This window comes from Paramisgurnus dabryanus, chromosome 2 (assembly GCF_030506205.2).
Source record: "Paramisgurnus dabryanus chromosome 2, PD_genome_1.1, whole genome shotgun sequence".
Lineage (NCBI taxonomy): Eukaryota > Metazoa > Chordata > Actinopteri > Cypriniformes > Cobitidae > Paramisgurnus > Paramisgurnus dabryanus.
Window position 1 is genome coordinate 30,636,149 of NC_133338.1, and position 14,820 is coordinate 30,650,968.

At 39.7% G+C, this 14,820-nt stretch overlaps 1 protein-coding gene across 1 annotated transcript in view; it reads left to right on the forward strand.

Annotated features, from left to right (window-relative positions):
• Positions 1-13,797, forward strand: part of glceb (glucuronic acid epimerase b) — a 48,666-nt gene extending 34,869 nt beyond the window's left edge. Inside the window, exons 3-5 of the mRNA XM_065267673.1 lie at positions 2,117-2,622; positions 9,791-10,030; positions 11,406-13,797. Of these exons, the coding sequence (XP_065123745.1) occupies positions 2,127-2,622; positions 9,791-10,030; positions 11,406-12,430 (1,761 nt within the window). The 5' untranslated portion in view covers positions 2,117-2,126 and the 3' untranslated portion in view covers positions 12,431-13,797. The remainder of the gene's footprint in view (positions 1-2,116; positions 2,623-9,790; positions 10,031-11,405) is intronic.
• Positions 13,798-14,820: the final 1,023 nt, after the last annotated feature.

Sequence of the window (14,820 nt, forward strand, 5' to 3'; positions counted from 1 at the left end):
AGTCAGAGTTTCAAGTCTGAACCCTCTGGAAGTTACTCAAAAAATGATATAAGGTTTTAGTGAAGCGATGTGTAGAGGCTGAGCAGCTTGTACTCCTGTGGATATCAAGGTCTGAGCCAGGTAGCGGAAAGCAGCAAAATATGTGGGAAATCGATAGTGGCCCCACATTAGTTGAAAGGGTAGCTCATGAATCAACATCACGAGGGTGCAGACAGGGCGTGGTCAGCAGCACGTTGTCTGAACGACTAAGATTGTGCTAAGCGCATTCTGATGAGGAATCCTTTGCTGAGATAGATGTGCTCATTTTAAAATTGTGTTTTTGAGAGCACTGCATTCAATGATATATCAACTCAACACTGCTTTCCTCAAAGGAGCTGCTCTCGCATGTATGCAACTGCTGTAGCTATGGGGACGGCGCTCAGCGGTGAGTCCCATTACCCACCCTAAGCCTCTCTGTGGAAAGCCATTTCCTTAAATCTAACATGGTAAGATGCGGTGTACTCTTCCTTTTAAGTCTGCAGTTCCACTTGTTCAGAGAAGGGATTACATCCTTGTTCCTCCTGTTTTTGGTTTGATCTCTGGATTATACAGAGCTCAGCCATATCTCCTGCATATTAGTGGATTTGAATACAAATTATTTCTGTACACAGACGCACCCTGCACTGTGGTGGGCTGCCCGATCTAGATACTCCGTCAGAGAGTCTTGAATCAGATGCCCTGCGTTCAGCGCTTTCTGAATCCCAGTAACGGCATGTCTCCCTCTCTGTGAAAGCCAAAAAGATCAAATTATTTATAGCTTCAGCAAACGAGATGAGCTGCTTATCTTTCAGATGCCGGCCTGCTCTGCAAGCTTTGAGTGTGCGGAGACGGCATCAGGAAAGGAGAGCGAAGTCAAAATGGAGGGGAAAGAGATTAAAAAGATGGAGCGCAGGTCTGCGAAGCCGCATGAGTTTGGCAGAGAGAGGATTAAGCAGAAATACGGTTTGAAGGAATGACTCAGTTGCCTTGATCTTTCATAGCAAGCTTTTTTGATATACAAGGTTGAACCATGCAAAATCAGGTTTCCACCTAATACATAACGTAGGCCAGGCCAAAGACGTGTATTGGTATTTGCTCTTTTTCTGGTAGGCTTGTTAAATATGGAGTTTGTGGCATTCAAAGTTTGGGTTGATGGATGGAGTTCATTGTAAAATTGATGTGTTTTCACTCTCTGCTGGCCTTCGCTTTAGCTTCAAAGTGGTGTAGACTGCTAATGATGGCATTGGTGTGTTTTCCATGCCAAACCCACCACAGTAATTGGTTGTAGTGAAAGGCTGTGCATTTTTGCTTATTGATTTTTATTCTTTGCAAGTAAGATGAAGTGCCAAAGAGAGATGCTGTGATATGAGTGAGAGTCTGCTGATTTGCGCTATGAGCTGCGTTTACAAAGCTAATGTGATTTTCTCTCTGTCATACGGAAACCACAGGAGCCGGATGCTATTTAAGGAGAGAATATTGAAATCGTTTCTATACTGTTTATCTCTCATAAAAGAGCATCAGACGCTGTATAGACTGTTCGTCGCCGCTAACAAACACAGATGGATGGCACAACTTTTTTGATTACTGCCTCTGACGCATAAACTGTTAAACATAAATCATGATCCATATTTTCATAAATCCAGAAATAGCATCTAATATGAGAGCAGATGTTTTAAGATTTTACTCTCATCAAAACCACACATGCGTAGTAGAATAAGAAATGAATGTTTTCGACTTTGTTTGCCATGCTTGAATTGATCGACTTAGTTTAGCATAAAGCTCTCAAAATTCATAGCGGCGATGCACGCAGTGTACACAGTTCTGCCGACAGGTATTGAATTTCTCTAAGGCTTAGTTTGATTATTCATGTAAGGGGGAAAATATTGACTGAACCTTTTTAACTCTGATTTATTCCAAGTAGATATGCATAACGTTTCTACAAACCGAAATACTGATTATCTGCCACAGCTTAAATCTAATGCCATTGGTGGAAAAAAGCATTTTTTTGTGACATCATCTAGTTAATAAGGAAAAATATCGGCGTGATCGTTTCATAGATTGTGTATTAACGTACATGTTTATTTTTGTGTTGTTATAGGTAAGCAGTGATGATGCGTTGTCTGTCAGCCCGCGTTCACTACAAGACCTTGATAGTGATCTGTGCACTCCTCTCCCTGCTCACGGTCGTCCTGTGGAACAGATGCACGAGCGAAAAGTCCCTCCGCTTTCTCCCTCGGCACCCTCAGCCCCCTCCCAGTCCTAAAATAGACAGCCACCCGCAGCAGCCCCAGCCCCCTGAACCGCCACCTGTGGTGGGCGGGGTACGTTACGAAGAGATTGACTGCCTGATCAATGATGATGTCACCATTAAGGGCCGTCGAGAAGGCAGCGAGGTGTATCTGCCCTTCGGCTGGATGGAGAAGTACTTCGAGGTGTACGGGAAGGTGGTCCAGTACGACGGCTACGATCGGTTTGAGTTTTCTCACAGTTACTCCAAAGTGTACGCACAGAGAGAGCCATATCATCCCAGCGGGGTATTCATGTCCTTCGAAGGGTATAACGTGGAAGTGCGTGACAGAGTCAAATGCATCAGTGGTGTGGAAGGTGAGTTATGGATATTTATTACTTCTGATCGATTTCATCTGATCATAAGTGCATAACATTTGTTTTCTTTTTGTGCTGGTCCTATATACAGTACACCTAGCAACATCTGTCTTGGGTGTCCAGTTTGCATGTATTTCCAGTGACCTCTCTCATAACTGGATTTCATGAAGGGGAGGGTTAAAGATTATATAACTATATTGTTTCCTTGCATGTTTATAAAGTACATAATGCTTTCATGCTCTTGTTCCCAATATGCATCTGTAGAAACGATTTGATTAGGTTACACATAACTGATTATTTTAAATGTGTTTCAGCTCTCGGTGATTCTCATTTACAACATCCACCCATATGCACGTCACATTAAAGCAGCACTTAATTGTGCCACGTTAAAAGTGAGAGGCAAAGCAACCTGCCTCATCTCTAACACAACTTGTTAGTGGCCATTAAAAATCATTTAGTGCAGCCCAAGAGGAATTTCTTGGAAGCCAGGCTCAAGTGATCTACATTTGGCTCGTAGTGAGAAATACCTCCTCAATGGACTTTACATTAAGCAAATGAAAGTGGGATTGATTTAGCTACAAGGCTAGAGAGGATTTGATGACCTTATATATAATGGAGAATACTTTTACACTAATATGTCCACGTGTCTCACACTAAATGTCAAAAAGAAACCGGTAAACCAAAGAGAGCCCTGTATACATTTCCATTTTTTATTTCCAAGGACAAGCATTTCACAATAGACTTCAAGAACACTGCTTGAAGGAGGACAAGCTGGCCATGGTGGTCTCAGTTGTGTCCTTCAGAGGTATATCACTGTCCAGCAACCACATTTGTCTGTGCGTGTCAGTGATTCATCAATATGTCTATGCCTTGACAGATTACTATTTCCTGCTGTGTCACACGCTCTCTCTTTCTTTCTCTCTTTTTCCTTCCATTTATCTATCAATTTCATCAATTTTGTCTCTCTGTCTCTTTGCAAGGACACTCCTTTAGCAAATGAAGTTAAGTGGCTGGCTGGAAGCATTGTGCTGATAGAGTACAATCTTGATCCCAGTAACACTTCTATTTCAAATTAAACCCCAATCCTTTAAGTTAACCATGACCATTATTGTACCATCAACATATGCAAGCTGTTAAAACACAAAAGCATTACTTGCTAATGGCATGACTCACCCAAACCTTTTTACTGTTTTATACTCCTTTCTTTATGAGACCTGATGAAGTCATTGTGTCTTAAGATGTATTGAAAATGAGATTGGTCCAATCAATACTGCAGTATAATGAATGCTTTCTAAACCACAACATCTTGATCATTTATTGACTGCAAAGTCTTATCACTCTTCACTCAGTGGACTGCCTCACAACATACAAAAACCTAAGAGTAAGTAGACTATAAATGGATAAAAATCCAAATTATAGGTTGAATGGTTTATTCTGATTGGAAGAGAAATGTTCCACAGATGTTGATTATTTTTCTGTATAACACACACCTGTCATAAAATAACCACTTGCAATGTTTGTACTAACCATGGTATAAGCCATGGGTCTTTAAGCGGGGGTCCACAACGGAACTGCAGGGGTTCCTCCCAATGATGTTTAATCACAAGCTATTTTTTGGTTTAAAACATAAAACATAGGTGCAAAACGTTACAACCAATGTCCCCTTCAAGTTGCGCACATGCACGGCCGCATAGGCTTATTGAAGGTCCTGCACTCAGTTCAATTTTAGCCTGCAAACAAAATCAAAATATCTGAAGACTTAGGGCTCACTCAGGAAGCAGCAGTAGCGACAGAAAAAACACTTCTGTTTCAGGCTGTTCAGATTTGTTATTGCTAAAGCGCTAATTCGACAGGCAAATGACCGCATCTGCGTTATAAACTGTGACAAAACTATCGCTTCCATTTAAAATCATGAAAACACACGCTGTGATGGTGTTTGGTTCAAGATTCATGGTCGAGTTAAAATCTGGATTTATAGCGCCTGTCAAAAAGTTGCCCCAAAGAGATGCTGCGGACTCATTGCATGTTGTTCTCCTGAGTCTGACATGATGCTTTGTAGAAAATAAACCCTAGTAACTCAAACTCATGACGATGATCCACGAGAAATTCACCATGATCAGTCATCTTTATAAACTGAAAGCTCAGGTTCAGGTAAATGAAAATGTATTTTAACAAAAAATACACAGAAAATTAATGCATGTACAACAGCAGCATAAAAGTGCTAATGAACTGTCTTAAAGGGATAGTTCGGCCAAAAATGATATTAAACCCATGATTTACTCACCCCCAAGCTGTCCAAGATGCATATGTCCATAATTTTTCAGACTAACACATTTTCAGTTATTTTAGAAAATGTTTTAGATCTTTCAGTTAAAGGTGCAGTGTGTAATTTTTAGAAGGATCTCTTGACAGAAATGCAAAATAATATACAAAACTATATTATCAGGGGTGTACAAAGACCTTTCATTATGAACCGTTATGTGTTTATTACCTTAGAACAAGACCTTTTTATCTACATACAAAGAGGGTCCCCTTTCATGGAAGTCGCCATTTTTCACTCCATTTTTCTACAGAAGCCCTTAACGGACAATTTTTTTACTAAGTTATCTCCGACGATGACATGTTTGTACGGTGGCAGCACCGTAGCTTCTCTATGTGTTTCAAAAGCAAGGGGTGAGCAGGTTACTACGCATTGGTCGCAACCTCACCACTAGATGTCGCTAAAATTTACACACTGCACCTTTAATCAAATGTAAAGTTACGGGGTCCACGTCCTTCAAGTCCAAAAAATGTGCATCCATTCTTCACAAAATAAATCCAAACGGCTCCACAATGATAAACAAAGGCCTTTTGAGGGTAATCCACGCCATTTTGTTGTAGAAAAATCCAAATGTAAAACTTGAAATGTAAACTAAAATAACTAGCTTCCGGTGACGTCGCAATGCTTGAGGGTTAGTAAGTCTTGGGGAATTTTTTTTAGGCAAACTATCGCTTTAAAACTATCGTTTTTTCTAAGTATGAATATTTAAAATAACAATAAATTAGTATTTGGTGCACTGTGATCCTTAAAGGCGGGATGCATGATTTTGGAGTCGGGCCAACTACCAAAACACACTTTAGGTGATTTCAAATGTCAACATTGGCTTTCAGAGATCATGCACCCCGCCTTTATATCGAGTCTGTTGATATGTCATTAAATGATTATTGGTACAAATATTCCTGATAATTTATTTTTGTATGTATAACAGTTACACTGAATGACATTTTTGTTTTTCATGGTGAAAATGTGGGCTTTATTTTTGCTCAGAAAAAAAACTTGACACAAACTTAATTAAACACATTAGACACATTCAAATATACAGACAAAAGACAAAATTTCAAGTTGTATTACACTTGTGAACTACTGGTTGTCTTTGACACATTTGCCATTGGATGGCAAAATCCCAACATAAACGCAATCTGTTGCACATTTTACACACCCATAAACCGAGCACACTCCACAATTCCCTTAAATGCAGATTTGTGCCAGCTTTCATTTACTGCAATCATTGATTGGCATTTGAATTTAAATCGCTTTCTACCTTACGGCACAAGCTTTTAAGACACAAGTGTTTTTCAAATCTTGCTCCATGTGCACATTTCAGTGTGAGCATTCAGAAAGACCATTTTTTTGTGTTACCTGAAAAAGTCACCATTATACCATAATCCTTTGTGGCAGGTAGAAAAATTGGGTTGTCTATGAATTGAGATAAAATTCTCAGTAACTGTGGCATAGCACAAATCCGATGAAGTTTGTACCAATCCCTCTGCTTTCGCTTCAATTCTTGCCTGCATAACTGAAGGCCGGTGTGTTCGCAGATGCTGTGTTTACTGTGTTTTGTGACCTACAAAGAAGCTCGGTTGTATTAATGATCCCCTTGGAATGGAGCCTGTGGGGAATCAGCAGTTTAAATCATTGCCTCTGATTGTCCACATCCTTGGTAAATTAAAGTGTTGATCCAAAGCAAAAAATCAACATTTAAGCATATGTTGTTTTCCAGTGATTGTAGGGTGTGATGGGCATCCGACGTGTGGACATTTGTGAAGCTGATTTATCCATTGGTGTGTTTTAATTTAACATCTGCCATCTGATTGCAAATTGCAAAGGTTATGTGAATGCAGGGCAGTTAGCTATTTCTTCGTCTCAGTGGCTTTAATTTGCTGTGGTTTAAATATATGCTTGCTTGTGTTTTTGGAATGCCGCTGTAGGACTTTGCGGTGTTTATACTGTACAAGCACACATACAAACATAAAACAAAGATTAATTAGAGGTTCTGTTTTCATCGTGGCCATCAGGAGAAGAAAAACAGCATGTTAAGCTCAAAGGTAATAACCCACACGAGCCTGCGGCAGTGTGTTGGAGCGGAGAGCCTGTTATCAGACACGGCGGACAGACTCATCAGTCTCTGTGCCGCAGCTAAAGGAGAGGAGGAGAACGAAAAGGAGATGAGTACAGAGGTGGTGGGGTACGAGAGCTCCGTTTTCCTCCTCCTTCACTTTGAGGGATGGCGTCTCCTCCAGCAGAAGATGAAAGTGCTTTGAATAGAATCTAGGCCATAGAGCTTCTCCACAGCCCCCATCTGCCTCTTGATACAGGTCCCACTTACAGCCTGTAGCTCTTGTGTGTGTCTGTGCGCTTTGCAAATTGGGATGCAGTCTTATTGGTGTGTTTGTCATTTCTATTGCCTTGTTATGTCTGTGTTTAACCCTGCATGTGCTTCTTATGTGGATTGATGTTTTAAAGCCAGATATAAACCAGCAGCATGATCGCAGTGTTTTGCCTGTGGCTTGATTTCTGTCATGACAGGGTGTAGAATAGATGAGTTGTGGTTAGCTAGAGAGGGAGAAAGAGAAAGGATGAATGAAAAGCCTACTGACCTTTAATCCCTTAGCATTTTTTCTGTCAACAGTGCAACCTCATACATAAGAGACCAAGGTAACTAGTACCAAGTAAGGAAAATCTGCTCAAGGGGTTTCAAAGGCTTTATTGCCTGGCCGATAGAAGGTTAATGCATCTTGTTAGTTAGTTCTGAGGGTACGTGGTTAGCAGCTCTCTAAGTGCATTTTTAAATCAGAAAGTGGACAAGCCATCATTTTTCTTTCAAAGTGCTGGTCTTTTGTTAGTAGTTGTTTGATTCATGAACAGCTTGACATTATGTGTGATTTATTTATTTATTATTAAGGTCATTATTTTTAATTCGTTAAAATCATTCTAGGGAAGTTAATTTCAGTTAATTTTCCCAACCGCCCACCGCAGCTTGTTAACCGGGCATTAACCATTAACAGATAAGATTTGAATATTAAATTGTCATTGAGTAAATATACAGTTGACGGTTGTCTGTGACCAGCTAAAAAACAAAACAAATATTTTATTACATTTGAATGTGCAAACAGCAGCAACAGATCAACAGCAACATCAGGATTCATACATTATTTAATTTTATGCAACATTACATTATTAAAGAGCATGCGCTCAGTCCAGATGATTAATATCCAAATACGGCGGATTGTCTGTTTTCCATCTCCCACAGTGCCCATTTTTTCAGGATCTAGGACAGAGTTGATCAGCAAAGGTCTGAACGGACCTGTGCAAGACGGAGTCTCACTGCAGCTTCCAAACCATACTCAAGCATACAGTACAAATGATTTCTCATACAAATTATTACTTTACCAGACTGTCAGGGCAGCAATAATATGCGTCATTTACAGGCCATTAACAATGTAAGAATAGAAAAGTGATGAAATGTCTGCAGGCATCAGTTAACGGTTAAGTGGTCAAATTGAACATCTCTTTATGATTTATTATTTTTCATTCATTAAGATCATTTATTTTTTGCTAATTACAGTACTTTAGTACAATTCAATTGGTTTTACAAGTCATTTCAAATTACCATTACAATTATTTTTAATAAATTTACATAACTTCAACTCATCACAATAAGTTAACTATAGTTGCAGCATAGTTTTTTGTTAGCCGAACCCCTTTGACCTACATTATTTACCTGTATTCCCTGAGATTTTAAGTAAATATTTATATAATGTAATAGCAAATTTGCATTTTAAACTTTTTAAAACAAAAACAGTGTTTATCAAGAAGAAAATAAAAAATAAAAGTTTTATTAGTAGCATTTTATTTTTGTTATTATACCCTGGTATGGGACCTTTACTTGGAAATTTTCCTTCATTGGTACATAAAACGTAAAATGTTTTTTGTAGTCGTCACATGACTTGAAGATTAAATAAAATAAGACTTTTGTCGGCAAGCATTTCAATTTTTTTTTACTTTTATTTTACAGTACATTAACTTGACATTTTATTTCACGGTTATGCTATACAACCATTCTGCCCAGCCCTGGAGTAACCAAAATCTTGTAATGAAGTAATTGATGGAAACTGATCAATTATGTCATGAAACCATGCAAAGATCAATGCATTCCGTTTGCCTAATGCATTACTTGGTAGCTGTAAAAAAACGACTTAAAAAAAACTACTTAAAATTAAAACATATTACCTTTTGGTAAATAACAAAACAATTATTTTTTTTTAAGTAATCTTTCAAAGTTTTTTGAAGGAGATTAAAATATTTAGATTTTACCATTGCAAAGTGGCACAACGCATCTCTGCCTTTGCATACTGGTTCTCGATTTTATCTTCTGATTTCATCGTCTAAAGCAGGGGTCTCCAACGTGGTGCCCACAGAGTCTGTGAGGTGCCCGCCAAAGGACATTCTATTAATTAGTCTTAATTGTAATATTTATGTATTACATATTTTTTATATTATCTTGGCTTGGTTTACGTATGTTAACATTTTAAACAATAGTAAAACATATCAACAAGTAAAATAAAATAAAATCAAGAAGTAAAACAAAAACGTTTTGATTAGACTATATCAAAAAGTAGCCCTCCAGATTGTTTTATCCATTGTTGTAGCCGTTGCCCAAAAAAGGTTGGAGACCCCTGGTCTTAAGCTTCTTCATTAGGCGAGACACAGTTTGCAAAGTTTCCGAAATATATCAAATAGCAATTCCTCCTTTGCCAAATGTTATTTTTACACACAATTCTGTGAAAAGTTTACCAATTTATCTCTCCTGATGTCACATCCCTTCTTCCTTTCATCCCTTTTCTGCAGGAGTACCTTTATCCACCCAGTGGGGCCCTCAAGGATATTTCTACGCTATTCAAATAGCTCAGTATGGCCTGAGTCATTACAGCAAGAACCTGACAGAGCGTTCGCCCCATGTGGAGGTGTATGACACAGCGGAGGAGAGAGACAGCAGGTCTAGCGCATGGAGCATCCCCAAGGGTTGCTCTCTCACCAGAGTCTATGACAAGACCAGAGCCACATTAGTTCGACAGTTCAGCACTGCAGGTACCGTAGCTATGTGCCTTGATGTTTCCATCACTCATTTTTTATATAATTTGTTATTTTAGTATTACTACTTCTTCTATCTTTTGTTTATTGTTTACATGCTGTGTTTTATTTCTCTTGAATTTTCTCACCCTATTTTAATGCTTTCATCGCTTTCACCTGGTCATATTGCATTCATTTACTGCACTTCCTTGTATTCCAATGACTTATAGAAGCAAGAAAAGTGAAATTGCACACACTGCCGAATTGTGGGGTATCTGGGGGAAACATCTGTGCCGCTATCAAAAATTAGCCAGATGGAGACATCTCCGTAGACATGTTATGTGAATGTTGGATTTATTGCATATATCTTGGTGTCTTTCTTCATCAGCCTCTTGAATGATATGATCTTGCATTTTTAAGGTTTCAGACACACCCTGCTGCTTTGTAGCATTGAGCTAATCAATAGCCATTACAATTAGCTATGTCTATCGAGCTGGCAGGCAGTAATTGGTGTCATCACCCCGAGCATTGATCAAAGCGAGGCCAGCTAAGACACAGTGGGTCCAAGGCTCCAGCAGGACGCTGCCTCCCTCCTCTACTCTCTGTCCTCCACTATCTCTGCTATTGATATGGGGTAATCGGAGCTGGACTGTACAAATCCACTTAGTCTCTGCATTGGATTTATGGATTTATGAGTGCATTAAATAGTATTGGGGCTCGAGCCAAAATGTCCTCTCTTCCTTGTCTTTCCCCCTTATATGCTTTTTTTACATATACATGCCCTATTTTCTCTCATGCTTTAATGCTGTTGAAATTACTTTCTCTTGCATGTTTTTTTTTCTTTCTCACTCTTATCTTTCCTTTTGCTTTATCATGCCTTATTTTTTTCTCAGTATAGGAGGTATGCGGATGTATTCTTTTTGTTCTGCATAAGCTTGTCAGAAGTCAACACGGAGCGTGGAGTGGTTTGACGCTGACAATGAGAGATGAATTTAGTGTTGAATTTGCATTTTGTTTAAAAGAGGAAAAGGGCTTTGATTGAGAGTTGAAAATCTTTAATCTTGAGTTCCACTGCAGTGTTTTCCAGAGGAGAAATTAGTTTAACACATCGTCTAATGTGAGATGCATTATTTTAAGTTGTTATCATGGTTGGAGCCAGGCTGCCTTTCTGGCTTTAACTTGACAGTTTAATTAACCCCGAGAGAGTGACACATAAAACCTTGCTTTTTAAAAAATCCCCCCCTTATCATCACTACTAACAGGCACTAATGATTACTGCTATGTGTGCCTGTGTTTAGGCATCTGTATTTGTTGTTGTAAAATATCAGGGGAGGAACCTATCTGGAATCTGCTGTAACATTTTCTGTTCTTTCATCTCTTTTATGTGTCCTAGATAATTCGGAGGGCATCTCGCTTCCCCTCGGCAACACAAAAGATTTCATCATCTCTTTCGATTTGAAGTTTACATCCAATGGTAGCATCTCCGTTGTCTTGGAGACCACAGAGAAAGGGCCTCCATTTGTTATCCACTACGTAAGTACCACACAACTCATTTCATTGAAGGACCGTGACATCACCTATGGAATTGGCCCTCGGACTGCATGGACCACAGTCACGCGTGACCTCCTCACTGACCTCCGCAAAGGCATCGGCCTGTCCAACACCAAAGCGGTCAAAGCCACCAAGACTATGCCTCGGCGTGTCGTGAAGATAGTGCTTCACGGCCACGGCACAATAGACAATATCACAATCTCTACCACTTCACACATGGCTGCGTTTTTCGCCGCCAGCGATTGGCTGGTGCGCAACCAGGACGAGCGCGGTGGTTGGCCGATCATGGTAACTCGTAAGCTCGGGGAGGGTTTTCGCTCTCTAGAGCCCGGTTGGTATTCTGCTATGGCACAAGGGCAGGCTATCTCTACGTTGGTACGTGCCTATCTGCTCACAAAAGACGACACTTACCTAAAGTCCGCCTTGCGTGCCACTGGACCTTTCAAATTGCCCTCGGAGCAGCACGGCGTCAAAGCTGTGTTCATGAATAAATACGACTGGTATGAGGAGTATCCCACAATCCCTAGCTCCTTCGTCCTGAATGGTTTTATTTATTCCCTCATAGGCCTGTATGACCTGGCACAAACAGCGGGTGAGAAACTTGGTAGGGAAGCAGGCCAGCTGTTCAGCAAGGGGATGGAGTCCCTCAAGGTTATGCTGCCCCTGTACGATACAGGGTCGGGCACCATCTACGATCTGCGCCACTTTATGCTGGGCACGGCGCCCAACCTGGCACGCTGGGACTACCATACAACGCACATCAACCAGCTCCAGCTGCTAGGTTCTGTTGACAACTCGCCCATCTTCAGGGACTTCATCAAGCGCTGGAAAAGCTACCTGAAAGGAGGGAGGGCCAAGCACAACTAAAATGGAGCACAGGGGGCCTATTAAATCTCTTTCAAATCCTCTTCCTGACTGCCACCGTAAGGACCAGAGGAGGCCAAGTGTAAGACTTCTAGCCATGGTCTGCTGCAGTTTGTTGCAGTGGAAAAAGGACTGAACACTCCGGTAGCCCTCTGATTTTCTGTTTGAGACAGTAATTGCAGTGCTTCTTGTGTGTGTGTGCTAAGGTTTTAATTAGAAACAAACACAGCTGCTTGCAGCATGTGTCTGGTTGAGGAGGGAAGGGCTTTGGTATTTTATATTCAAAGCTTCAGATCTGCAGGTCTGAGTGAGAATGTGTCTGCCTGAGATTTGCCACATCTGGGCACACTTCAGTCGAGACGAGATGAGTGCAAAGCGGCTTTCAGAATCTTCTTCCAAAATAACGCTCAAAAAATGAATTAGTCACCAGACAGGCAAAATCTTTCAAAATAAGCAGTTTAAAAGGACTGTAGAGAAATCAACTTTAGCTGTAATAGATGTTTGATAAGATATACGTTTATAACCCATGACTAGAAAACGAAGGCATATAAGCTACAGGGGAAAATGTTGAAGATGTCTACGAGTGTAGCATTGCTTGTTTCAGAGAGCAGTAATAGTTTACTTTTTCGGATTGAAGTCTGGATAGACACACAACACCTCATGTTCAACCCACACTTCATGATGCATCTTTAACCCTCACCACAATCATACAGTCCTGCCTATTATGTATTCAAAGCTGGTTGAAGGTGCAGAAATCTTAAGTTATTAAGATGTAGACTGACATTGTACTTAAAGCTTTGAGTACATCACATCAGTAGCTTTATCAGAATTTTAAGGAGCTCAGTACGGTGGTGTTTATCCCTGTAGTGGAGATCTGAAACCTCAGTTAAAGTAAGTTTCATGTAGACCGGTCATGCACTTTACTTGTGTGGCATGCATGTGTGTGCGATGAGGATGCCTTTATAAAAATACTTGTGAAGAATGATCATTTTTAGTTTAGTATTTCATTTCATACCTTAATATGAATCATTTTCAACTTCGTTTGCTGAATCCAGTGTAATTGTAGCTATATTCTTTTTTTGGTGACTGAATTTTGAGCATATTTTTTGACTCTATCTTGTTTGGTTAATGTTGAACACCAAAATATATAGAGCAAAACCATGGGGATATGTTTACTCTCACTCTCCCTACGTCGACGAAATAATTTAAAGTCCTCCCTGGCCAAGCTTAAGAGCGTGGAGACCGTAAGATTTTATTTTTATTTTTTTTAGCTTGAAAAGGTTTTGCTAATGTTGTCCTGATGTTTCCGAGGGATTAGCCACTTAAAGGAATAGTCTACTCTTTTGCCATATCAAACTATGTTATTACCTCAACCGAGACGAATTAATACACACCTATCTTTTTTCAATGCGTGCACTGTACAGCGCGTTATGAATGTGTTAGCATTTAGCCTAGCCCCATTCATTCCTATGGTAACAAAAAAAAGTTTTATTTTGTGGCACCATACTTACTAGTATAACTCCTCATGTAACAGTCTTTCAATAGGGAAAACACGGAAGTGTTTGGTGGCTTCCCTGTTTGCTACCATAGGAATGAATGGGGCTAGGCTAAATGCTAACACATTCACAACGTGTTGTACAGTGCACGCATTTAAAAAAGATAAGTATGTATTAATTTGTCTAAGTTGAGGTAATAACATAGTTTAATATGGCAAAAGGGTAGACTATTCCTGAATTCTGTTTATCTTACCTGAACATAGAAGTCGAGATGCAGAGATATTATTCCATTATTTGGCAACCTGCTGCTTGGAATCATCTCAAACAGATGTTTAAGCTTTACGATTTTTTGGGATTTAGATTCTCTGCAGGAAAATATGACATTTATAAAGGTTTGACATCAAAGCTGCTGGTTTGTTGATGCTTGTTTGGCAGAGACTGCATCTAAAGGCTGTGCTGTGTTAACCCTTTTTCAGTTGAAAACTCATTTATTTTCCGATGAAAATCAGGTCGCTGGATATCACAAATAATACTATGCACATCTCACATTTGTCACTTGGTAAGCGAATAAAAATATTAAAATGGAGACTGGCGTTATTATGAGTGACTACAGAGAGCCTATGTTTTGTTTATACCAAAGTCTTTCAAGTTTAAGTTGTTTCATTTGAGACTTTCGTTCTTGGTTGTTGTGTAATAAAGAGCATAGAGCATTTAGAGTTCATTTTTTTAGTTTGGGAAAAAAGGAGGAATGTTTTAGGAAGTATGCCTTCCTCCTCTGAGGAAATGCCTTTTTGATACTATTTTTTTCAGTGTAGATTTCTATAATGTGGAGTGTGTAGCAAATGGAACAGGGAATATAATCATTGCTGTTTATGGGAATGTGTGCAACTCTTGATG